The 24,241-nt window shown below is 47.4% G+C and overlaps 1 protein-coding gene across 2 annotated transcripts in view; it reads right to left on the reverse strand.

Annotated features, from left to right (window-relative positions):
- The window catches only part of LOC115462800 (phospholipid-transporting ATPase ID-like), a 258,559-nt gene that overhangs the window by 75,925 nt on the left and 158,393 nt on the right, over nt 1–24,241 (reverse strand). For both annotated transcript variants that reach the window (XM_030192816.1, XM_030192815.1), the window contains exons 5-11: nt 19,329–19,427; nt 17,982–18,043; nt 16,734–16,806; nt 14,589–14,659; nt 13,024–13,106; nt 10,198–10,356; nt 4,454–4,542 (exon numbers count right to left, since the gene is read on the reverse strand). In XM_030192816.1, the coding sequence (XP_030048676.1) occupies nt 4,454–4,542; nt 10,198–10,356; nt 13,024–13,106; nt 14,589–14,659; nt 16,734–16,806; nt 17,982–18,043; nt 19,329–19,427 (636 nt within the window). The remainder of the gene's footprint in view (nt 1–4,453; nt 4,543–10,197; nt 10,357–13,023; nt 13,107–14,588; nt 14,660–16,733; nt 16,807–17,981; nt 18,044–19,328; nt 19,428–24,241) is intronic.

Consider the following 24,241-nt stretch of genomic DNA (forward strand, 5'->3'; position numbering starts at 1 on the left):
TCGAGTTGATGGGTAAATACACTGACTTAATCAGTGGAGGAGTGGCCTAGTGGTTAGGGTGGCGGACTTTGGTCCTGGGGAACTGAGGAACTGAGTTCGATTCCCACTTTAGGCACAGGCAGCTCCTTGTGACTCTGGGCAAGTCACTTAACCCTCCATTGCCCCATGTAAGCCGCATTGAGCCTGCCATGAGTGGGAAAGCGCAGGGTACAAATGTAACAAAAATAAAATAGATACTATTGCAGATTCTACATGGAATGTTGCTACTGTTGGAGATTCTACATGGAATGTTGCTATTCCACTAGCAACATTCCATGTAGAAGGCTGCACAGGCTTCTGTTTCTGTGAGTCTGATGTGCAGGACGTCACGCTCACAGACGCAGAAGCCTGCGCGGCCACATTGGTGATCTGCAAGGGCCGACTTCTACATGGAATGTTGCTAGTGGAATAGCAACATTCCATGTAGAATCTCAAATAGTAGCAACAGTGGAGGAGTGGCCTAGGAGTGGTTAGGGTGGTGGACTTTGGTCCTGGGGAACTGAGCAACTGAGTTCGATTCCCACTTCAGGCACAGACAGCTCCTTGTGACTCTGGGCAAGTCACTTAACCCTCCATTGCCCCATGTAAGCCGCATTGAGCCTGCCATGAGTGGGAAAGCGCAGGGTACAAATGTAACAAATAAATATAGGTTCCCCCCCCCCAATAACAGTCCGTAGTAGTTTAAGGTTGAGGCCAGGGTGTCATATAGACTGAACAGCTGTTTTTAAAACTGAATAAAACATGCAAATATTCCCCTAATGGAATGTTTTCTTACATGTTTGTTGACCTGCATCTGTAAAGTAAAGATGTGGATAGTGGTTTGGAGTTTTGGAACGGACCCAATCTGACTTCTGAGCAGACTTTTGCTGTTCATTAGAAATTTTAGTATTTCTTTGGAACATTACAGAGCAGTTTCTAGCTCTTCTGGGGGGGGGGGGGGGTTGGAGGGGGCTCTTACTTCCTCCCTGGTAGACGCTGACCTTGACCATGATGGAGGGTGGTTCGCCCTTCCTGGTAGACTCTGACTCGGCATTGGGGGTGAGGGGGGGGGGGCTCCCTCCCTGAAAGAGTCTGGCCGTGACTGGGGTCCCTTCCTGGCAGACGCTGGCTTTGCCCAGAACTGCTGGAAAGACAAAATATTATCCAGGCTCTTTCTGAGCTCAGTGCCAGCTGCAGCACTTGAAAACAGTACTTCCTGCATGATTCTGAGCACAGAGACATCCTGGTTGAGATAAGCAGATGCCAAGGAGTGCGTCCAAAGATGGAAAAAAAAAATCACACAGCTCCTTGTTTCCTGGGAGAAGCTCTGTTTGGGCTATTTATATCCAGGAGGGGCTGCCGTTACTCAGGAAAGGGCTCTCAGTGGCTTTTCACACAAGCTGAACCCTTCCAAGAAGCGATGAAAAAAAAAATCTGGTTTTCTTTTGGTTTTTCTCTGAATACTGCAGAAGTTCAAATGCACGTAGCATGTTTCATGTCGACTCCAGGTCATCAGAGCCAGGCTGAGGTGCTGGCCCTGGTTTTAATCCCAATATATTTAACTAAAGATTCAGAGTCCTCTGCTGACCCGAACTTAAAGTCCCACTTCTGAACTTAATCATTTTCCGACAGTCACTCACAGGGTGTAGCCACCTCGCTAGGACCCAGTGGGGTGGGACAGGGGTAGGGAGTGAGTTAAGGAGTTGTCAGAACCAGCACAGGAAGCTCCTGACCCATATTCACTGCTCAGATACATAACATTTTATTTACAGTCACACCACCACCCCTGAAATCCTAATGTTCCTTTAAAGAGCCCACCACAGTCTCTACCTTGCCCCAAAAATCAGTGTTTGGGAGCTGAATGCTGGAGTGAGAAGGGCCAGGGTGAAGCCATGATGGCTGGCATAACTGTTCATATTTCTCCCAGTTCCCACTGCATTACCATTTGCCCAACATGTGTTACGTGTACCATGGCACAGGGCCACCGAGGGGGGGGGGGGGGGGGCAAGATTCCTCGGGCTAGCCTCCAAGGAGGGCCCAGTGCCAGGGTCTGTCTCTGGCCTGCTCCTGTGTGTCGAGATCCGGGTGACTGCATTAATGCGATAAACCCAGGTCCCAGTCTTAACAGATGGGAAGAAATTTCCCAGCCCAACTCGCGCCCAAAGGGAGCCCAACCCCCCCCCCCCACCCCCGGCCTGCTCACCAATGTACTCTGCCTCTGTCCTCCGGCGTGCCACGTGCCCCCTCTCGTCTCCTCTTGGTGCGCTCGCTGCTCCAGTACAGTCTCCAGCGTGATGAGTCTTCATCATCAGCTGATGACCTCATCACCCACCTCACCCTTCTATAGCATTGCTTAGCTTTAGAAAGCAGTTAAAAACATTTTTATTTTCAAAAAGCGTTGGAGGTGAGAGGTTTCATGGGTTTCTGAGGTGGAGGAGCAAGTACATGGCCATGGAAACAATTTTTGGTATTTGTTTTTGATCTGAGGTTTGTGATGTATTTTATTACTGTGTATGTAACTTTGTAATCCACCAAGGATGCAGGATTACACGGAACAAAAATCTGAAATAAATAAATACAGACATACATACATACATTAATAGTAACATAGTAGATGATGGCAGATAAAGACCTGTAAAGTCCATCCAGTTTGCCCAACAAGATAAACTCATAGCATAAGGTATGATGTGATACTACATATACACACTTGACCTTGCTTTGACCTTGCAATGTTTACGGCATAAACCGTAGAAGTCCTTGTTCTCCAACTTCTTAAATTGTCATCGAAGCCCCACTTTATCCCATCCAGATCTGTCCAGCTATGATCGGGGCACAGACCTTGTTCTGAAGTTGTCATAGAAGCCCCATTCCAGCCCATCCAAATGTGTCCAGCTACGATCAGGGCACAGACCGTAGAAGTCTGCCCAGCACTGGCTTTGCTTATCAATTACTGGGGTTGCCATCTGATCACCGCTAAGCTTATTTGGATTGGCCTGGATTGGTCACTGTTGGAAACAGGATGCTGGGCTCGATGGACCTTTGGTCTTTCCCAGTATGGCAATACTTATGTACTTGGGATTCTGAATGGAATGTTGCTATACACTTTGAAATTCTGCATGGAATCTTGTTATTCTTTAGAATTCTAGAATCTTGCTACTCTAGGGTTCTACATGGAATGTTGCTATTCTTTTTCTGCCAGGTACTTGTGACCTGGATTGGCCACTGTTGGAAACAGGATGCTGGGCTCGATGGACCTTTGGTCTTTCCCAGTATGGCAATACTTATGTACTTATGGTTTCATGCCTTCCATACAGGATTCCTTTGTGTTTATCCCACACATTTTTTGAATTCCGTTATTGTTTTCATCTCCACCACCTCCTGCAGGAGGGCGTTCCAGGCATCTACCACCCTCTCCGTGAAAAAGCATTTCCTCAAATTATTCCTGACTCGGCCCCCTTGTAACGTCACTTCATGTCCTCTACTTCTACCACCTTCCCGTCCCCGGAAAAGGTTTGTTTGTAGATTAATACCTTTCGAATATTTGAATGTCTGTATCATACTCCACCATGCCCTGGCTTAGGAGTGAGGTTCATTCCTATCATGGTAGGCCCAAAGCTAACCCACTTGTAGAAATCGCCCCCGAGAGAAACGTACAAAAACGAAGGCAGATAAAAACCATATGGCCTATCCAGTCTGCCCAACCATGATATCTACTATCCCTTCTTCTCCCTTAGAGATCCCATGTACTTGTCCCAAGCTTTCTTGAATTCAGATACTGCTTTGGATTGTGTCTCGATATCCAACTTCCTTGTACATTCCAATAAATCTAGCCCTGCCCTGGAGGGCTCAAAATCTAAGTTTGTACCAGAGGCGATAAAGAGTTAAATAGCACTAGCGCAGTGGCGTAGCAAGGGGGGGCGGGAGGGGCGGTCTGCCCCGGGTGTCAGCTCAAGGGGGTGGGGGGGTGCTCCCTGCCAGCTCCCCCCCTCGGCGCATTGACATCCCCCCCGACCAGCTCCCGCACCCTACGTTTAAAAAGAATATCGGGATCCGAGGCGCAGCGCCTCGCGCCTGCCCTGCACGTAAAAGAAATGTGGACCGTCGGGCCTTCCCTCGCTCTATCTGTCCCGCCCTCCGCTGACGCAACTTCCTATTTCCGCAAGGGCGGGACAGACAGAGAGAGAGAAGGCCCGACGGTCCACATTTCTTTTACGTGCAGGGCAGGCGCTGCGCCTCGGATCCCGATATTCTTTTTAAAGGTAGGGTGCGGGAGCTGGTCGGGGGGGAGGGGATGTCATCGGGCTGCACCCGGGAGGGGGGGGGGGGGTGTGCAACGGCGAACCGCCCCGCCCTGGGTGGCAGCCCCCCCTGCTACGCCACTGCACCAGCGCCATGACCCTGTGGTCCAGTGCAAGAAAGCAGGTAACAGACTTACACATATCACAAGGATGTTCATCAGCCGATCTATGCTGGTGCGTTTCAGGGACGACTTCCCGCTGTTTTGCATCAGTTTGGTGTCTGGCCCTGGAACACACACACACAGGAGCTGAATGTTTGTGATTTCTGTGGCTTCCCTCTATTTAAGATAGTTGCTGGTGGGGGAAGAGAAGGGAATGGGGGTGGGGAGGCACATGGTGAGGCATTACACAGCGCTGAACTAGTCTCTAAATCCTCACTCCAATTATTAAATTGTTTGGATTTGTTTACCGTCTTTTTGAAGGAATTCACTCAAGATGGTGAACAGTAAGAATAGATCAAACATAAGCAATAGACAATTACAACAGTAAAAATATTCAAATAACAGTATAAACTATGATGTGGAGGGGCATAATCGAATGGGGGCGCCAATCTATAAGGGTGCCCATCTCCAAGGTTGGCCCCGTAAAGCGGCGTCCCCGACCGTATTATCGAACCAAGATGGGCGGCCATCTTTTGTTTTGATAATACGGTCGGGGACAGCCAAATCTCAACATTTGGGTCGACCTTAGAGACGGCCACCATTGGTTTTCGCCGATAATGGAAACTAATGGTGGCCATCTCAAAACCGGCCAAATCCAAGCCCTTTGGTCATGGGAGGAGCCAGCATTTGTAGTGCACTGGTCCCCCTCACATGCCAGGACACCAACCGGGCACCCTAGGGAGCGCTGCAGTGGATTTCACAAATTGATCCCAGGTGCATAGCTCCCTTACCTTGGGTGCTGAGTCCACAAACACCCCCCCCCCCCAAAAAACCCACTACCCACCACTGTACATCACTACCATAGCCCTTAAAGGGTAACGGGAGGCACCTAGATGTGGGTACAGTGGGTTTCTGGTGGGTTTTGGAGGGCTCCCATTTACCACCACAAGTGTAAGGTGGGGGGGATGGGCCTGGGTCCGCCTGCCTGAAGTGCACTGAACCCACTAAAAACTGCTCCAGGGACCTGCATAGTGCTGTGATGGAGCTGGGTATAACACTTGAGGCTGGCATAGAGGCTGGCAAAAAATGTTAAAAAAAATTTTTGGGGGGTGGGAGGGGGTTGGTGACCACTGGGGGAGTAAGGGGAGGTGATCCCCGATTCCGTCTTGTGGTCATCTGGTCAGTTCGGGCACCTTTTCGAGGCTTGGTCGTGAACAAAAAGGGACCAAGTGAAGTCGGCCAAATGCTCAAAAGGCCAGCCTTCTTTTTTCCATTATCGACCGAGGATGGCCATCTGTTAACCACACCGCCGTCCCGCCTTCGGTACCACTGGTGACACGCCCCCTTGAACTCTGGCCATCCCTGCGACGGAAAGCAGTTGAGACAGGCTAAAATCGGCTTTCGATTATGCCGATTTGGCCGGCCCTGAGAGAAGGTCGCCCATCTCCCGATTTGTGTCGGAAGATGGGCGCCCTTCTCTTTCGAAAATGAGCTGGCTAGTATACTACTTACAATGCCAAAACAATTCGTAGGAAAACATTTTAATAGACAGTGTAGGGTATAAGCAAAGACAGAACATGAAAGGGGTCCTTTTACTAAGGTGCCCCGAAAAATGGCCTGCGGTAGTGTAGGCCTGGGTTTTGGGCGCGCGCAGAATCATTTTTCAGCGCACCTGTAAAGAAGGCCTTTAAAAAGTTTTGCTGAAAATTGCCGTGCGTCCATTTTGGGTCTGCAACCTTACCGCCATCCATTGACCTAGCGGTAAAGTCTCTCGTGGCAACTGGGCGGTAATGACCACTTGGCACGCGTTCGCTACACGCTGCCACGCTTACACGGCTTAGTAAAAAGGCCTCACAGAGATATAAGAGAGTAAGAGGAGATGGAAAATAAGGGGACTCATTTAAAGACATTTGCATATGAGGTCAGAGAGGTGATTAAATATTATCACAGCTAGGGTACGAGAGGATAAACACGTCCTATTGTAGTATATTTTAACAAAGTAACCCAGAACAACATTTATTTTGCAACATTTGTATCCCGCATTTTCCTACTTATTAGCGCTCAATGTGGCTTACAAAATACCATAATGGTGAACGCCAAATACGGTAGGTATTAAACAAATACAATTAGAAAAAGGGTCAGGTAAGGTAGGGGTAAATGGGTACAATAAGGGACAAGGAAATAAGAAATAAAAATGTCCATTGCAATGTATGTATAGATGCAGGGGAGGCGGGGATAGTGCTGGGCAGACTTATATGGTCTGTGTCAGAGCCGGTGGTGGGAGGCAGGACTGGAGGTTGGGAGGCGGGGATAGTGCTGGGCAGACTTATATGGTCTGTGTCAGAGCCGGTGGTGGGAGGCAGGACTGGAGGTTGGGAGGCGGAGATAGTGCTGGGCAGACTTATATGGTCTGTGTCAGAGCCGGTGGTGGGAGGCGGGGCTGGTGGTTGGGAGGCGGAGATAGTGCTGGGCAGACTTATACGGTCTGTGCCAGAGCCGGTGGTTGGGAGGCGGGGCTGGTGGTTGGGAGGCGGAGATAGTGCTGGGCAGACTTATACAGTCTATGTTACTATGTTACTATGCATGTATAGATGCATTGTAGAGTTGAGGCGTTTAAGTAGAATCAGTAGGGTAGGCCTTGCAAAACAGATAGGTCTTTAAAGTTCGCTTGAAGTTCTGATGATCGGGCACTGTTTTCACACTCTTTGGTAATGCATTCCACATTTGCTTACTTGAGTATGAAAAATTGGATCCATAGGTTGATTTGTATCTGAGTCCAATACAGCTTGGATAGTGAAGGTTCAGATAAGATTAATATGATTGCCATGATATTCCTATGCACCTTATCTGTTATCTATATTCTGATTTTCCTATTCCATCAATGTGATTGTCGTTGTGTTATATTGTAAGCCACATTGAGCCTGCAAATAGGTGGGAAAATGTGGGATATAAATGCAGCAAAAAAATAAGTACGTGATGAACTGATTCTGTTTCTAGCTGGAAGATCTATTAAATCAATCATATATCCTGGGGCCTCACCGTAGATTATCTTGTGGACCAGAGAGCAAATTTTGAAAGTAATGCTGTCCTTGATAGGGGAGTGCTTAGTAACTGACTGCGCCTTATGTATTTGTCTGGTGATATGTTTTCCATCTACAGGTGAGGTTAGGTGTTAATATGTTTTTTTTTAATAATAATATTGTTGAAAATCACTAGGCTTCTCTGAGGGGCCTTTTTACTAAGCAACATTATTTATGTCATTGCAGAACATTTTCAGTTACCATTGTTGGGAATATAAATGTGATTGTTGCAAAGTTAATTTGCTGAGTCTGGTTAGAAGTTGATTGTGTGAGGGACACTTTTCCTACGATATCAGGGGCATAGCCACAGGCAGGCCTGGACGGGCCCAGGCCCAGCTACTTTTGCTCCAGGCCCGCCCACCCTAACTAGCCCCAACCCAACCAGTGGCTTAGCTCTCCCAAGCGAGGCGCCAATCTTTTCCTGCCTCTTCTGCCCGCTCTCCCCGTCCGCGTGGTCTGCTCACTTTTACTGCCCTGAAGCACCGTTCTACTTTCAGCACCGGCGATTCCCATAGTCAGCCTTTTGCCAGCGTGCGTCGTCGGGGCCTCTCCTTAGGCGCGTCCCGCCTACTCTGCAACTTCCTGTTTTCCACAAAGGTGGGACGCGCGCCTGAGGAGAGGCCCCGACGACGCACGCTGGCAAAAGGCTGACTATGGGAATCGCCGGTGCTGGAGGGAGAACGGCGCTTCAGGGCAGTAAAAATGATCAGACCACATGGACGGGGAGAGCGGGCAGAAGAGAGGGAGAAATGCAAAACTCGAGAGTGGATGGAGAAGGGAGAAAGCGCTGCCCAAGACCAGAGTGGAAGTCGACCTATCTAGTCCACTGTAAGCAAGGTAAGGAAGCCAATTTGTAATCTGTTTCCACTTTCCACCCCCGCGCAGCCGTCATTTCAGTTCACCGCAAAACAAAGCAGAGAAAATTTTGTGCCCACCTACTTTGGGCTCAGGCCCATCCAAAACTGGCTGTCTGGCTATGCCACTGTACTATATACAGCACATAGGCGATCTTAAAGTTGATGGAGAGTGTAGCCAGGCAGTAGACATGGCTAGAAATGCACAAGGAGTGTAACCGCTGAAAAAGTAGGCGATATCTCTGGAAAGAAGTTGAGTACTGTATGTGTGTTCAGTTCTGCAGGCCTCGTCCGACTTCACCACAAGCCCTTTTAGGATCTGGCTATTCATTCCCCTTCAGGAAAGGATAGACAGATGAGTATGATAGCAACATCCAAATACTTCATAGGTAAAAGTTATGCTCAAGAGACAAGGTATTTGGCAGCAGTAAAAGGTTCTAGAAAAAAAGATGAGGCTGGAGGGGACAGAGCGAGGAGAAACAAGGAAATATTTCTTTTTCCGAAAGGTGGTGGATACCAGGGGCGTATCTGAGGTTCGGCGGTAGGGGGTGGGGCAGGGGCTAGAGTGAGGGGGCACATTATAACCCCCCCTACTGCTGCCCCCCGCCGCCGTCAACCCTCCCCCCCTACCGCCATTAACCCTCCCCCGCCTACCGCCGTCACCTACCCTGAGGTCCGCTCCTGCCGGCTTTTTAAACTATTACTTCAGCTGGCGGGGGACCCCAACCCCCGCCAGCCCAGCCGAGGTCTTCTTTAACTTCTTCATCCTCGTGCTGTTAAAGATGCGTCCGTACAACGTGCTGCAACGTCAAACTCCGTCCAACTGGAAGGATGCATCATGTAGCTTTAACAGCACGAGGATGAAGAAGTTAAAGAAGACCTCGGCTGGGCTGGCGGGGGTTGGGGTCCCCCGCCAGCTGAAGTAATAGTTTAAAAAGCCGGCAGGAGCGGACCTCGGGGTAGGTGACGGCGGTAGGCGGGGAAAGGGTTGGCGGTAGGTGGGGGAGAGTTAACGGCGGTAGGGGGGTCCAGGGCAAAATCTGCGGGGGCCCAGGCCCCTGTGGCCCCACGCAGATACGCCCCTGGTGGATACGTAGAAGAGCTTTCCAGTGCTGCTGGAAATGAAAGGAACCTGAGGCAAGCACTGAGGATGCTTAGCAGTGGGTATGTGGAGGTAAATCGGAAATCTAGTCAGGCAGGGGAGTAGCCAGATAGTCAAATTTGGGTGGGCCTGAGCCCAAGGTGGGTAGGCATGGAATTCACATCCCCCCCCTGGTTTGCTCCTCTCTCCACCCTTCCCTGCCCACAGACCCCAAATATTAAATACTTGAGTAGGCGGGGATCCCCAAACCCTGCTTCCTGAAGGTTTCCTCCTCCTCCTCGAGCAGCCAGCACTTGCCTCAAACGGATGCTGCTACTGGCTTGTCGTGCATGCTTAGCGCTTATGCATGTGCATAAACTGAGCATGTGCAGAAGGGCCAGTCTCCAGGCAAGTGCCGCTGGTTGACATTTGGAAGAGCGCTGGTGCCCAAGGAGAAAATCTTCAGCTGGCAAGGTTTGGGGATCCCCACCAGCCACAGCAAGAGTGTCACAATTTTAGGTGGGCCTGAGTCCAAAGTAGGTGGGCCTTGGCCCACCCAGGCCCACCCGTGGCTTCGCTACTGTAGTCAGGTCTGCATTATAGAGAGAAAGGAAAATGGATGAACGCTCGCTATCTGTTGTCATGGTTTACGTACTACTGTACATTGTACATCCCAGTAAACGCAATGGACTACGCCACCTGCCTGACTAGCTCACAATCACACCAAGAATCGGGAAATGTCTTTCGACACTTCCACGCTCATACCTGCAAAGATAACAATGCCGAAACACCACTCCGTGTTCCTCAGGGTACAGCCCCTCAGCAGGATCTTCTCATTGTCCAGGGAATACTTCTGCCCTTGGTAGGTTAATGTCCCTGTGAACTTGTCCAGCTTGTTATTGGGAGCTTCACACCTAACCTCACCTGTAGACGGAAAACATATCACCAGACAAACACATAAGGCGCAGTCAGTTACTAAGCACACCCCAAATAATACACAATAGATGAGGGGCCCACACTGTGATAATACATTGCCTGCGGTCCCCAACAACGTACAATCTGATAGGCAGCTCATACTCCAATAATCTATGTATGGAGCCCGCCCCCCAAATAATATATGATTGGATTACAGAGCTCACAGCTTAATAATGCACAGTAAAATATGCAGCCCATTCCCCAATAATACACAATCAGATACAATGCATACTCCCCAGTAATTCATGATCAACCCCTATTAATAAACGATTGAGTATGGAGTCCTCTCTCCTTGATAATACATGACTGGATATGAAGTGTCCACCTGAATAAAGGGGATGGGATGACTTTCCTATGAGGAAAGGCTGAAGCGTCTGGGGCTCTTCAGCTTGGAGAAAAGACGGCTGAGGGGAGATATGGCAGAGGTCCATAAAATAATGAGTGGAGTGGAACGGGTAGATGTGAATCGTTTGTTTACTCTAGGGGGCATGCGATGAAGCTACACAGTAGTAAATTTAATACGAATCAAGAGAAAATTTTTCTTCTTCTCAACTGCCCCAATTTGACTGCCCTATTTGACTGACTGTACATTTGTCCTTTAGATCGTAAGTTCCTTGAGCAGGGAATGTCCTTATCTGTTAAACTGTACAGCGCTGCGTAACCCTAGTAGCGCTTTAGAAATGTTAAGTAGTAGTAGTAATTAAACTCTGGAATTCATTGCCAGAGAATGTGGTAAAAGCAGTTAGCTTAGCAGGGTTTAAAAAGGTTTGGATAACTTCCTAAAACAAAACTCCATAAGCCATTATTAAGATGGACTTGGGGAAAATGCACTGCTTATTTCTGGGATAAGCAGCATAAAATGTATTGTACTGTTCTGAGACCTTGTGACCTGGATTGGCCACTGTTGGAAACCGGATGTTGGGCTTGATGGACCTTCAGTCTGTCCCAGTATGTACATCCCCACATATATATCCACACCCCCACACAATCACGCTTACATACACACAGCCCACACACAAACACATAACCTCCAGCAAAGCGAGGTGAAAAGTTTGCAGGTTTTTACCCTTTCATTTCTCTCATGAGCACTTGTAATAATGTCACGTCAGGAGGTGAAGTAAGCCACAGGGCCCTGTTGTAGCACAGAGTGAAACGAACTGGGAAAACAGAATGAGCCTTGCAGTCCTTATCTCTGGTCACATTCTGTTTCTATATTTTTTTTATAGGGCTCCAAATAGAGCAGTTGGTTTTCACACAGAAAAACCAACACATTTAGGTTAAATGTTATGTCAGGCAACTGGTTTACCCAGACGCCATTTCACTAAGTGCTTTCCGTGTGTTTGCAGAAAACCAGAGTAAACATTGTGGTGACATGAGTGACGGAGTCTGGCTGAAGGCCAAGGACTGGTCACCATGGAGAAGGGTAACAGCACACAAGGCCACTGCTGTCTGCTTCAACCAGACAGGCAAAGTGAACCACAAGCTTGAGCAGGACAGATAAAAGAGGCCACAGGCAAGAGCCTCAACAGGTGATTTAGGCCACAGAAGGAATGAGCACAAGCTGCAATAGACAAGTGAGGGTAGATAGACATGGAAGGGAGAGAGGCACAGGCAGGAGCCTGGAGGGTCACAGGTATGCCACAGACAGGAGCCTGGACAATCAAAGAAAGGTTGGAAAGAACATGGATACCTACACACAAGGGCAGCTACGACCATGGACAGTCACAAGCAGGAGGGGGAAGGAGCAGGGACCGTAACGGGCAAGAGTCAATACAACAGAGAGCAGCCACACTGCAAGAGCAGGTGAGACCATGGACAGTCACAGGCAGCAGGAGGAAGGAGCAGGGACTGTAATGGGGAAGAGTCAATACAACAGAAAGCAGCCATATGAAGCGGCAAGTGAGACAAGTGCAAGCATGAGCCTGGACAGTCACAGGCAAGAACAGCGAGAGTGTGGACAGTCATAAAAAGCAACAGCTGCAGGCAAGGGCTATTGAGACTGTGGACCGTGGTAGGTAGAGGTCAACTGAAGAGCAGCCAGCCATAGGCATGAGAAGGGAGGTGCATGGACAGAGTGGAAAACGTAGCCATGCTCATGGCCAGTCTTTGTCACAAGCAGCTACAGGCACAGATAAGTTGACATAGACAACTGCAGGTAAATATGAACTGCAGACATGGGCAGGAGGGAGAGGAACCAGTGCAGCCTACCAGGGTGCTTGGTTTCAGGCCTTTCTGAAGGAGATAGCCTTGCGCATTAAAAACCAGATACAATATCACAGCCGAGGTACTCACAGAAGCAGAAGCCTGCGCGGCCACATTGGTGATCTGCAAGGACCGACTTCTACATGGAATGTTGCTAGTGGAATAGCAACATTCCATGTAGAATCTCAAATAGTAGCAACAGTGGAGGAGTGGCCTAGTGGTTAGGGTGGTGGACTTTGGTCCTGGGGAACTGAGGAACTGAGTTCGATTCCTGGCACAGGCAGCTCCTTGTGACTCTGGGCAAGTCACTTAACCCTCCATTGCCCCATGTAAGCCGCATTGAGCCTGCCATGAGTGGGAAAGCGCAGGGTACAAATGTAACAAAAAAAAAATATTATAAAATGGATCACCTACCGTTAAACTCTGAGAGCTTCTGGAGGTCCTCACCTATGTCCCCTGTCACTGTCAGTGACTGCTTCACCTTCAGGTTAGTTTCCCTGTAATAAATGACCAATAAAAACATGAGTTGGGACCTCCTTTACAGTCAGGGCTAGAGGATTACATCATACACACACACACACTGTCCTTTGATTGGTTCATAAGACTTGTGTGAGGTTATTTGTGATGCCAGAGTCAGACAGAGTGTGTGTGTGTGTGTGATGTCGTTGGGAATTCCCTCCTAAAAGTGTCTCCTCCCTGTTAATTTGGAAATCAGAGGGCAAGAGACAGTAGACTAGAGAATGACACGGGGATGGGGACCCGCAGTAACCACAGGGATGGGGACAGAGCCCGCAGGGACGGAGAGGGGACAGATCCTGTGAGGACGGGGTCAGATCCTACGGGATGGGGACAGGGATGGGGACAGAGCCAGTGAGGACGGGAACAAACTTTGTCCCTGTGTCACTTTCTACTTTGAAGCCTGTTAATGAACTGAACTGTTATTTAGGTTTTATTGATGCAGACAATAATATTTTTATTTTTTGGAAAAAACAAGCAAACCTGCTGGCCATAGCTAACAAAATTTGCATGGGAGATCCTGTACATCCTGCTACCAGCACATCTTCTAAGACGACATCTTCTATTGCAGGAAGGACTGTGGAAGACAGGAGAACTAGACTGAATCCTGAGATTGTAGATGACTTCTTATTCATCCACATTTTAAAAAATCATAACAGTGCTTCATAGGGCATATTTCTCCCCTCTAGGGCATACAGAACGGGTTGTATTTTGTACCCCTGGACATTTTAACAGGGTGGATTAGGATTCCTTGGGGTAACAGAAGTCAGCTAGTGTTAGGGTTGGAAGAGTAGAGGGTGGTGGTGGTGGGAGGGTTTATTATAGTTGCTCATTATCATTGTTGTTTTCTATTTGTAATTTATACACAATAGCTGCACAGCATATTGTTCCTTTTTGTACTTTAATAAAAAGATTTAAATATAAAATCATAAGTGTTCGAGGCTTCTGCAGATGAGAACAGAGCCCACGGGGACGGGGACAGAACCTGCGGGGATGGGGCGGGAACAGAGACAGGGCCTGCGTGGACGAAACGGGGATGGAGACAGGGCTTGCAGGGACAGTGTGGGGACGGAGACAGAACCCACAGGGATAGGGACAAATTTTTATCCCCGTGTCATTCTCTACAGCAGAAGGGTCTTCACTTCCTTCGGTGTCTGAAAGGCCCCCGGCACTTCTGTACTACTGATTCCTTTTCAGCTTGTTTTACCTTGCTACAGCTTCAGTTGAAAACATGGGTGAGGAACAAACAGTTAATTTCATTTATTTTAGTTAAGCCTTTTAATAAACTTTGGTTTCAACTGGTTTAAATATAAAATCCAAATACAGGCAGGTAACATAACTAGGAACGGAGAGATCAGTACGAAGATGGCTTGTCCACTGGATTTCATGGTTAAAATTCCCTCTGTCCCTCCCCAGCCAAATGTTGTGTGACCGTCCAGGCCCTGGGGTTTCCCAGAACTTACCCATCTAGCTCGGCAGTTTCTATGTAGATCAGGCTGTGGGGCTCACTGCTAGACAGTAACAGCAGATCTGCCTGAAGAGAAAGGAAATGCAGAATACAGACACATACAGCACAGGGAGTGTCGGTCAACCCCTTAGAGGACTTTACCACTTGACCTTTCATGCACAGATCTAATAATACATTGGAAAAGTTCGGCAAACCCCTACCAGACCCTTTTGCCGGTCCCAAAGGTGGATGTGATTTATCAAGTTAAGAATCCCATACCATGTTAAAATCTCCCCCCAAAATCATAGGGATAAATTCTAAGTCGGATAAAATTCCCACCATCTTCCTATAGAAAGCTTTGTCTAGTTGATTGGGGGCATAGATACTTCCTATTAAAACCTCCTTGCGCGCTATCAGCACATTACCAAAAATAAAACACCCTTCTGCATCTGTAACCACTTTCTTATTCTGCGTGACCACCCCTTTTCTAAAAAGCATAGCTACTCCACCTTTCCCACCCACTGCTGGAGATGCCACACAGTCTCCCACCTACCAATTTTGCATGTTTTTCCTCAGATAGGTGTGTTTCTTGTAAAAGGGCAATGACTGCTTTAAGGCGTTGTAATTGTTGTAAAATTTTTGATCGTTTAATAGGTGAATGAATACCCCCCACATTCCAACTAATCACCCTCACTATAATATGTGTCCATGGGTTAAGTGATACATTATAAATCTAGATTCAAAATAAGAGAGAAACCGCCCCAGCCTACGGCCTCTCCCACTCTTTGCGTCCCGCAGTCCAAATGGAAGGTGGTTTGTGTTTTGGGTCTGTGAGTGCTTTCTAGGAACTGTGGAACCCCTGAGAGTGTGGCCCCAGTAATCTAGAAATCACAGCTGCTCCTAGATTGTAGCCCAAACTCAAGGTGGCACTTCAGGACCCCCTGGGGCTTGCAGGCAACAAAAGACCCCTCTAAAGGGCAAACTAACACTTTAATTAACTAGCTCCATGTCCCCTACCACCCCATCCCAACATGGGCACCATCTTTCTGCATTTTATTCCAAAACTACTCCCCGTGCAGGGCCGGTCCAACCCTGTAAGCAGGGTAAGCACTGCAGGAGGGCGCCTGCCTTCAAAGGCGCCACTTTGCAAGCTCTGCTGAGGCTTTTGTAATCTCTGCTGCTCATCTCAGTCTGGCTCCAAAGCTGTCAGCTCTCTGACCCATCCCTTCCCCCCTCCCAAGCAGAGAAATATCCTCCTTGTGTTTGTCAGAGGACGTCACTGCTCCAACTGAATCTTTTTCTGAAATAACTTGTGGGAGCTCAGCTAGGGCTCAGAGACAGCACAGCAGAGCCTGGACCCTTGTTTTGTCAGAGACTGCTGTTTAGTGCTGCACCTGACCCACCCTTTTCCACCCCCACCCCCAACACAGCAACTCACAGGACAGGAGGGCTAGATGCCTGCTTTCAATTCCTAACCATCACCTATCTCTCATTCCCACTTCAGTAACTCCTGTTAGTCTGTCCAACTCAGATCGTAGAATATGTTAATTTATGCTGATTAAGTCTGTCCTAGCTAGATCCTAAGCTGTGCTCGATGGGAAGGCTATTGTGCTGCATGCAGAGTCTAACTTCTTAGGATTTCAGGTTAATTTTTGAAGAATTTGAAGAGGGGCTATCTCTGTTCTACATGTGTGACTGCAAGGCCAAGTGTCTGAATAGGGATCTGTTTGTTAGATTCTGAAATTTTGATAACACATTGTTTTTCAGAGTTGGCAAGACTGTCTGTTCTCCTAATTCCTGGTCTGTGTGCTAAGTTATTTTTCTTCTATACTGGTGTAATATTTTCAATGATGCCATGGCTGGTAAAAGGGGTGTGTCTATTGTGGGGGCGGAGCCATAGTGATCCCGCCTCTGGATGGGTAGGGGCGCCGACTAATAGACTGCAGGGGGGGCGCTAGAAACCCTAAGGCCGGCCCTGTCCCCGTGGGCTGGGCCTCCTCCCACACAGGGGCCTAATAGTCAGTTCCCCCAATGACTCTCCACAGGGACTCTATTCGCTGCAGTAATCCCTATACAAAAATAATAATAACCAATAATAGAGAATTATATTATGAAATATGCATACTTGTTGCTGCTGTCATCTACAGAGAGTGCAACTCACCGTCACAAAATTGTTGTTTTCTAGTTTTATGATGTCACCCACTTGGATGTTCATCCATTTTTCATTTGTAAACCTGTAAAGAGTTAATCCCCAGTCAGTGCTCGACACTTCCAAGTCATGGTAGGCTAAAACAGCCCCCCCCCCCCCCCCAAAAACAAAAAGGATGCCAGGGTGTCTGGAAATGCAGTTCCCACACCCACGAACACCAAGACAATGCAGCCCACTACACTTTTGGTATAGGAAATGAACATTCACACAAAGGAAGACAGATTTATAGCATGAAGTAAAAGTCAGACCAGAGCACAGTAGTTTTAAACCCTTGGAAGCACGGACAGCAAAGCATGGTCTAAAGATAGTCCATGCGAAAGTGGCCAGTGCTCTGAGTCATAACCAGTCAGTAAGGGAAAGGGGGTGGAACTTGGTATACTGTCTTTTTTCTGTGGTTACAATCAAAGCGGTTTACATATTAAATACAGATAATTTATTTTGTACCTGGGGCAAGGAAGGTTTAAGTCACTTGCCCAGGGTCACAAGGAGCTGCAGTGGGAATCAAACCCTGTTTCCCTACTTCTCAGGTCACTGCACTGACCATTAGGCTACTCCTCCACTCTGTGTTTAATCCCTGGCAATCAGACTGGACAAGGGGATAAGGATACCAGATGCAGTGGCGGGGCCCTTAGGCAGCACTCTCCCCTTCCCTCCCCCATGTTTACCTTATTTTTTTAGCGGCAGTGATTCCCACAGTGCCCTACTGCCAGCACTGACCTCTTCTCCCTACTGCGGCCCGCCTCTTGACGTAACTTCCTGTTTCCTCAGAGGCGGGCCCACAGTAGAGCAGAGCCAGTGATGGCGGCAGGACAGCCTATGGAATTGCTGTCTCTACCACCTTTTGAAAAAGAAAAAAATAAGGTAAACGCGGGGGAAGAGGGCTGAGGAGGAAAGGGGGTGGGGGGAGATGTCAGACCGGGCGTGGGAGCGGCATCTTTGGCGGAAGAATGCATTGAGCCTCCCCTGACCAGATGACTCCAGGTCATGGATGACAGTTGATCCGGGCCTGGCTCAGCTGTAGGTGCTAATTTATAGAATTGCATCATAAGTGCATTGTTTCTGGGCTTCTAATAAACTGAGGTTCTCCACTCGTGGAATTCCTCAACTAGGGGATACATGAAACAAACCAAGGCCTGGAACAGAACCAAGTTAATATCTAGTATTGCCCGTTGACCCCAACGCAAGAAAGATGACACTTACTCTCCCTTGTTCAGCACTTGCACTCTGCGATTGTTCACCTGGTTGTCACTTTTGTGTCGGTACTGGAAGAGAAAAAGCAGTGGGGGGGGGGGGGGGGGGGGGGTTGGTTACCTGAAGTGTCAATATATCAGTGAGCAAAGGCATGAGGAGAGAGAAAGGGTTTGAGGGCCCAAAGGCAGCCGTAAAATATGGCTGCCTCTGTAAAACTTTGTGACTCGCAAACAGCGAGATCACATGCAAATGAGATGCATGGATCCCCCTTTGTGCATTGCTCATTCTTTGTGAGTCTGAGCTGTCAAATGTATTTGACAGCTCTGATGCACCAGACCCCAACCCCACACTTTTAAAACATTTTCCCTGGTGGTCCAGTGGACCCTGACCCCCCTCCCCGTGAACCCCTCAAATCTTATTATTTTTTAAAATTTTCCCTGATGGTCCAGTGAATCACACTCCTTCCCTCCACAAATGCACACCCCCTCCTCCCAGTCCTGACACCCCCCCCCCCCCCGCACTCCTCCTTGTACCTTTACAAGGTGGAGACAGGGAGACAGGAGTTTTTTCCTTATATAGTGCTTAGCCCTGCTCAGTACATCCCAGAATGCACTGGGCAGGGCCTGGATGCCACCATTTTGTTCTGAGCAAGGAGAGAAGAGGTACAAGGATGGGTGTGGGGGTAGCGTTGATTTAGCGCGCTCTACCTGCGCGTTAGCCTACCAAAGCTTAGTAAAAACAGCCCCCTTGGTAAATGCTTCTGACTCACATACGCCCCTCCATGGCCACGCCCCCTTTTGAGTTGCGTGCGGGTCTTTATAGAAGCGCGCATAGCAAGATGCATGCGCAAATCAAAAATGTTGCCGATTTATGCCAATAATTGATGTTTACCATGTAATTATTAGCACTAATTGGCGTATTAGCCAATATAATTGCGCATGGAAATTTGCACACCATTCGTAGAATTTGGTGGTCTCTGTGTGATTTTGGCTCTCTCACAAAATCTCTAACAAACATTTTTCTTTGCTTGGCTTTCCTCATTAACACAATGAAAAAAGAACTCCAAATGTTTAACAAATGAGCGGCCCCATCGCATATTTCTAAACATAGTTTCCTGGGTACCTTTCATTTCCCACTCCTTGGAATACATTTTTCAGAGGAACAAATACCATTAATGAGGAGTAACGAGCTGAGACCCACTCTTTGTTAACAAGAAGCGACCTCCTAGTAAGGTCCACAGAATGCCACCTTGAATCTGTGGGATGTACTCAAAGTCCATACTTAGAGGCACTGTAGCCCTAGGGCACCTATGTTCAAGACATGGCCCTGGCACCGGGTGGCAGGAAAGCTTCTTACATAGTCGTCTATGGCATCCTTGACGGCAGAGACAGCCAACACCAGGACGAGAGGCACCACGGTGGTGAACCAGGACAGAGAGGAGACCTGAGGGATGAGCTGTGGGAGGGAAGGCAAGAAGGTGTTATTTCTGTGACTTTAAAAAATATGTAACATAGTACATGACGGCAGATAAAGACCTGTATGGGTCCATCCAGTCTGCCCAACAAGATAAACTCATTTTACATAGTATGTGGTACTTTATACACGAGTTTGTTTTGTCCTTGCCTTTCTCAGGGCACAGACCGTAGAAGTCCGCCCAGCACTGTTCTTGTACTAAGTTCTGAAGCTAACATCGAGGCCCCTTAAATTTACACTCCAGCCCATCCCTATCTATTCAGTCACGATCAGGACGTAGACTGTAGAAGTCTGCCCAGCTCCCGTTTTGTTTCCCAATTACCGGCGTCGCCACCCAATCTCCACTAAGATTCCACGGAACCATTCCTTCTGCACAGGATTCCTTTGTGTTTATCCCACGCATGTTTGAATTCCGTTACCGTTTTCATCTCCACCACGTCCCGCGGGAGGGCATTCCACGTATCTACCACCCTTTCCGTGAAAAAATACTTCCTGACATTACTCCTGAGTCTGCCTCCTTTCAACCACAATTCATGTCCTCTAGTTCTACCGCCTTCCCATCTACGGAAAAGGTTCGTTTGCGGATTAATACCTTTCAAATATTTGAACGTCTGTATCATGTCACCCCTTGTTTCTCCTTTCCTCCAAGGTATACATAATCAGGTCAGCAAGTCTCTCCTCGTACGGTTTGCAACGCAAATCCCAAGATTGTTAAGGAGACCCCTGGGAGTACTTAAAAGAGTTTTCGGTACCTGTGTCCTGTTAAGCTCTGAGTGATGTAGGATGCGCTACTAATACTGCGATACGCAATTACTATACTACCTTCATGACCCACCTTCATGCCGGAAAATGTGGTGAAGGCGGTAGCTTAGCAGAGTTTAAAAAGGGGTTGGACGGTTCCTGCAGGACAAGTCCATAAACCACTAACTAAACGGACTTGGGAAAAATCCACAATTCCGGGAATAACATGTATAGAATGTTTGTACGTTTGGGAAGCTCACCAGGTGCCCTTGGCCTGGATTGGCCGCTGTCGTGGACAGGATGCTGGGCTCGATGGACCCTTGGTCTTTTCCCAGTATGGCATTACTTATGTACTTATGTAATGTGGTAGGAGAACAAGAAGGGAAGGTGGATAGGGAAAGGTGTAAAGAGAGATGGATATATTTATTTGTATCAAACAATTTACAGCCTGCCTATTATTATGTTTATCGAGACTTATTATAGTGCTGATTCTGGCAATCAGGTCAGAGCAGTTTACAGACTAAGGGCCCTGTTTACTAAGCTTCGCACTAAATTTTGTAGCATGTTCTAAAAATGAGTGCACACTAACGCTAGAGACACCCATAGGAATATATGAATGTCTCTAGCGTTTAGCGCGTGCTAAAAACGCTAGCGCACCTTAGTAAACAGGGCCCTTAAAGCTTACAAAGAAAGAAATTCCACTGACAATAGGAAAGAGGAAAGAACTATTCAATCAGACAAGACATCAGCCTATCGACACAAATGACATAAAAGTGGAGTGGCCCAAGTGGTTAGCGCAGCGGGTTCGAGTCCTGCTGCAGTCTGACGGTCGGCAGTGGGTTGAGATCCTGGGGAACCAGGTTCATAAGTACATAAGTGTTGCCATACTGGGAAAGACCAAAGGTCCATCAAGCCCAGCATCCTGTTTCCAACAGTGGCCAATCCAGGTCACAAATATCTGGCAAGATCCCAAAAAGTAGCTACATTTCATGTAGAACCCCAAAGAACAGCAAGATTCTAGAATCCTAAAGAGTAACAAGATTCCATGCAGAATCTCAAAGAGTAGCAACATTCCATGTAGAACCCCAAAGAGTAGCAAGAATCTATTCAGAATCCCAAGTACATAAGTACATAAGTATTGCCATACTGGGACAGACCAAAGGTCCATCGAGCCCAGCATCCTGTTTCCAACAGTGGCCACTCCAGGTCACAAATACCTGGCAAGATCCCAAAACAGTACAAAACATTTTATACTGCTTATCCCAGAAATAGTGGAATTTCCCCATTTAATAATGGTCTATGGACTTTTTCTTTAGGAAGCCGTCCAAACCTTTTTAAAACTCTGCTAAGCTAACCGCCTTTACCACATTCTCCGTCAACGAATTCCAGAGTTTATATAAGTACATAAGTGTTGCCATACTGGGAAAAACCAAAGGTCCATCGAGCCCAGCATCCTGTTTCCAACAGTGTCCAATCCAGGTCGCAAATACCTGGCAAGATCCCAAAAAAAATACAAAACATTTTATGCTGCATATTCTAGAAATAATCAATGGATTTTCCCCATTTAATAATGGTCTATGGACTTTTCCTTTAGGAAGCCGTCCAAACCTTTTTAAAACTCTGCTAAGCTAACCGCCTTTACCACATTCTCCGTCAACGAATTCCAGAGTTTATATAAGTATATAAGTGTTGCCATACTGGGAAAGACCAAAAGTCCATCAAGCCCAGCATCCTCTTTCCAGGTCACAAATACCTAGCAAGATCCCAAAAAGTACAAACATTTATACTGTTTATCCCAGAAATAGTGGATTTTCCCCATTTAGTAATGGTCTGTGGACTTTTTCCTTTCCCTCTGCAGCTCTGTGTGACCCTGGGCAAGTCAGCCCTATAATATATAACTTAGATTGTGAGTCCATTAGGGACAATGCAAAACTACCTGTAACAGAAATTGTAACCACATGGAGGGCATTTTCGTTATGACATCTAAGTCCGACTTTGGATGTTTTGCAAAAAAACGTCCAAAATCTGATTAGGAAAGAAGGTCTATTTTTTTTTTTTTTTTCAAAAACTGTTTTGAACAAGGTTTTTTGTGATTTGGACGTTTTGTTTTTTGGTCCATTAAAAAAAAATGTCCAAGTGCAAAATGCACAAAATCAAGCCATTGGGATGTAGGAGGAGCCAGCATTTTCGGTAGACTGGTCCCCCTGACATCCCAGGAAAGCAATAGGGCACCCTAGGGGGCACTGCAGTGGACTTCATAACATGCTCCCAGGTACACATCTCACCATTACAACTTTACCTTGTCTGTGAGCCCCCGAAAACCCACTACCCTCAACTGTACACCCCCATCATAGCCCTTATGGGTGAAGGGGGTACCTATATGTGGGTACAGTGGGTTTCTGGTGAATTTTGGAGGGCTCACAGTTTCCACCACAAGTGTAACAGGTAGGGGGAGGTTGGAGCCTTGGTCCACCTGTCTGCAGTGCACTGCACCCACCACTAGACTCCTCCAGGGACCTGCATGCTGTTCTAATGGACCTGAGTATAACATCTGAGGCTGGCATAGAGACTGGCAGGTAATGTGTTTCATCACATTTTGGGGGGGGGGGGTGAGAGGGGGTTAGTGACCACTGGGGGAATAAGGGGAGGTCATTCCTGATAAGTACATAAGTAATGCCACACTGGGAAAAGACCAAGGGTCCATCGAGCCCCAGCATCCTGTCCACGACAGCGGCCAATCCAGGCCAAGGGCACCTGGCAAGCTTCCCAAACGTACAAACATTCTATACATGTTATTCCTGGAATTGTGGATTTTTCCCAAGTCCATTTAGTAGTGGTTTATGGGCTTGTCCTTAGGAAACCATCGAACCCTTTTTAAACTCTGCTAAGCTAACCACCCTTCACCACGTTCTCCGGCAACGAATTCCAGAGTTAATTATGCGTTGGGTGAAGAAACATTTTCTCCGATTTGTTTTAAATTTACTACACTGTAGTTTCATCGCATGCCCCCTAGTCCTAGTATTTTTGGAAAGCGTGAACAGAAGCTTCACATCCACCTGTTCCACTCCACTCATTATTTTATATATGTCTATCATGTCTTCCCTCAGACGTCTCTTCTCCAATACAATGGCATTATAACATCCTCACACCTGTTTTCCATACCTTTCCTAATAATACCCAACATTCTATTCGTTTTCCTAGCCGCAGCAGCACACCCTCCAGTGATTCCCTCCAGTGGTCATCTGGTCATTTAGGGCACCTTTTTGTGCCTTATTCATAATAAAAACAGGTCAAGCTCAAAACGTCTGTTTTAGTCCTGGACGGTTTTGTTTTGTTTCGTTATGGCTGAAAAACATCGAAGTGTTAGGAACGCTCAGATCCTGCCCTTAACACACCCCTGACCCGCCCCTTTGTGATTTGAACACACTTCCAACGGACTTCATAGAAAAAGTCTAAAAATTGGTTTTGAAAATACCAGTTTGGACCTTTTTGTGAGAAAAACATCCAAATGCAGATTTATGCCAATTTTTGGACGTTTTTTTTTTTCTCTTTTGAAAATGAGCCCAGTAGTCACCTCGGGGATCACTTGCAGTATATATCAAGTGATGAAAATAAAAATAAAATACACAGAATACAATGCAAAAGGCCATCCTGTCATGACCCTGGAGGTCACAGTACAAATCTCCAACAGCTTGCAGGAAAAAAATATGTCTTTAATAAAATTTTAAAAACCAGTTCAGTTCTCAAGTGAATCAAAGTTCTGGTGCTAAATGAAAGAAAAGAAAACCAAGGGTGGAAGAGAACTAATTCCAAATGACCAGTCCAAACCAGCCACTACCGTTCGCAGTTGTCAAGCTTTTGCAAGTTTCTTCTGCTCAACTGAGGAAGGGACCTATGTGATCTCCCAGCATCCTATATAATAAATCGCACCTCCAACATTCTGAAGCTGACTGCATGGCTGAGGCATTCCTGCTCTCTGTATCCATCTCCTGAATTGACATCACGTACTTCCGGGTTCGTCACAAGCAGAAGTGACCAACCACACGAGGTTTCTC

The sequence above is a fragment of the Microcaecilia unicolor genome, chromosome 2 (assembly GCF_901765095.1).
Source record: "Microcaecilia unicolor chromosome 2, aMicUni1.1, whole genome shotgun sequence".
NCBI classification, from domain to species: Eukaryota; Metazoa; Chordata; class Amphibia; order Gymnophiona; family Siphonopidae; genus Microcaecilia; species Microcaecilia unicolor.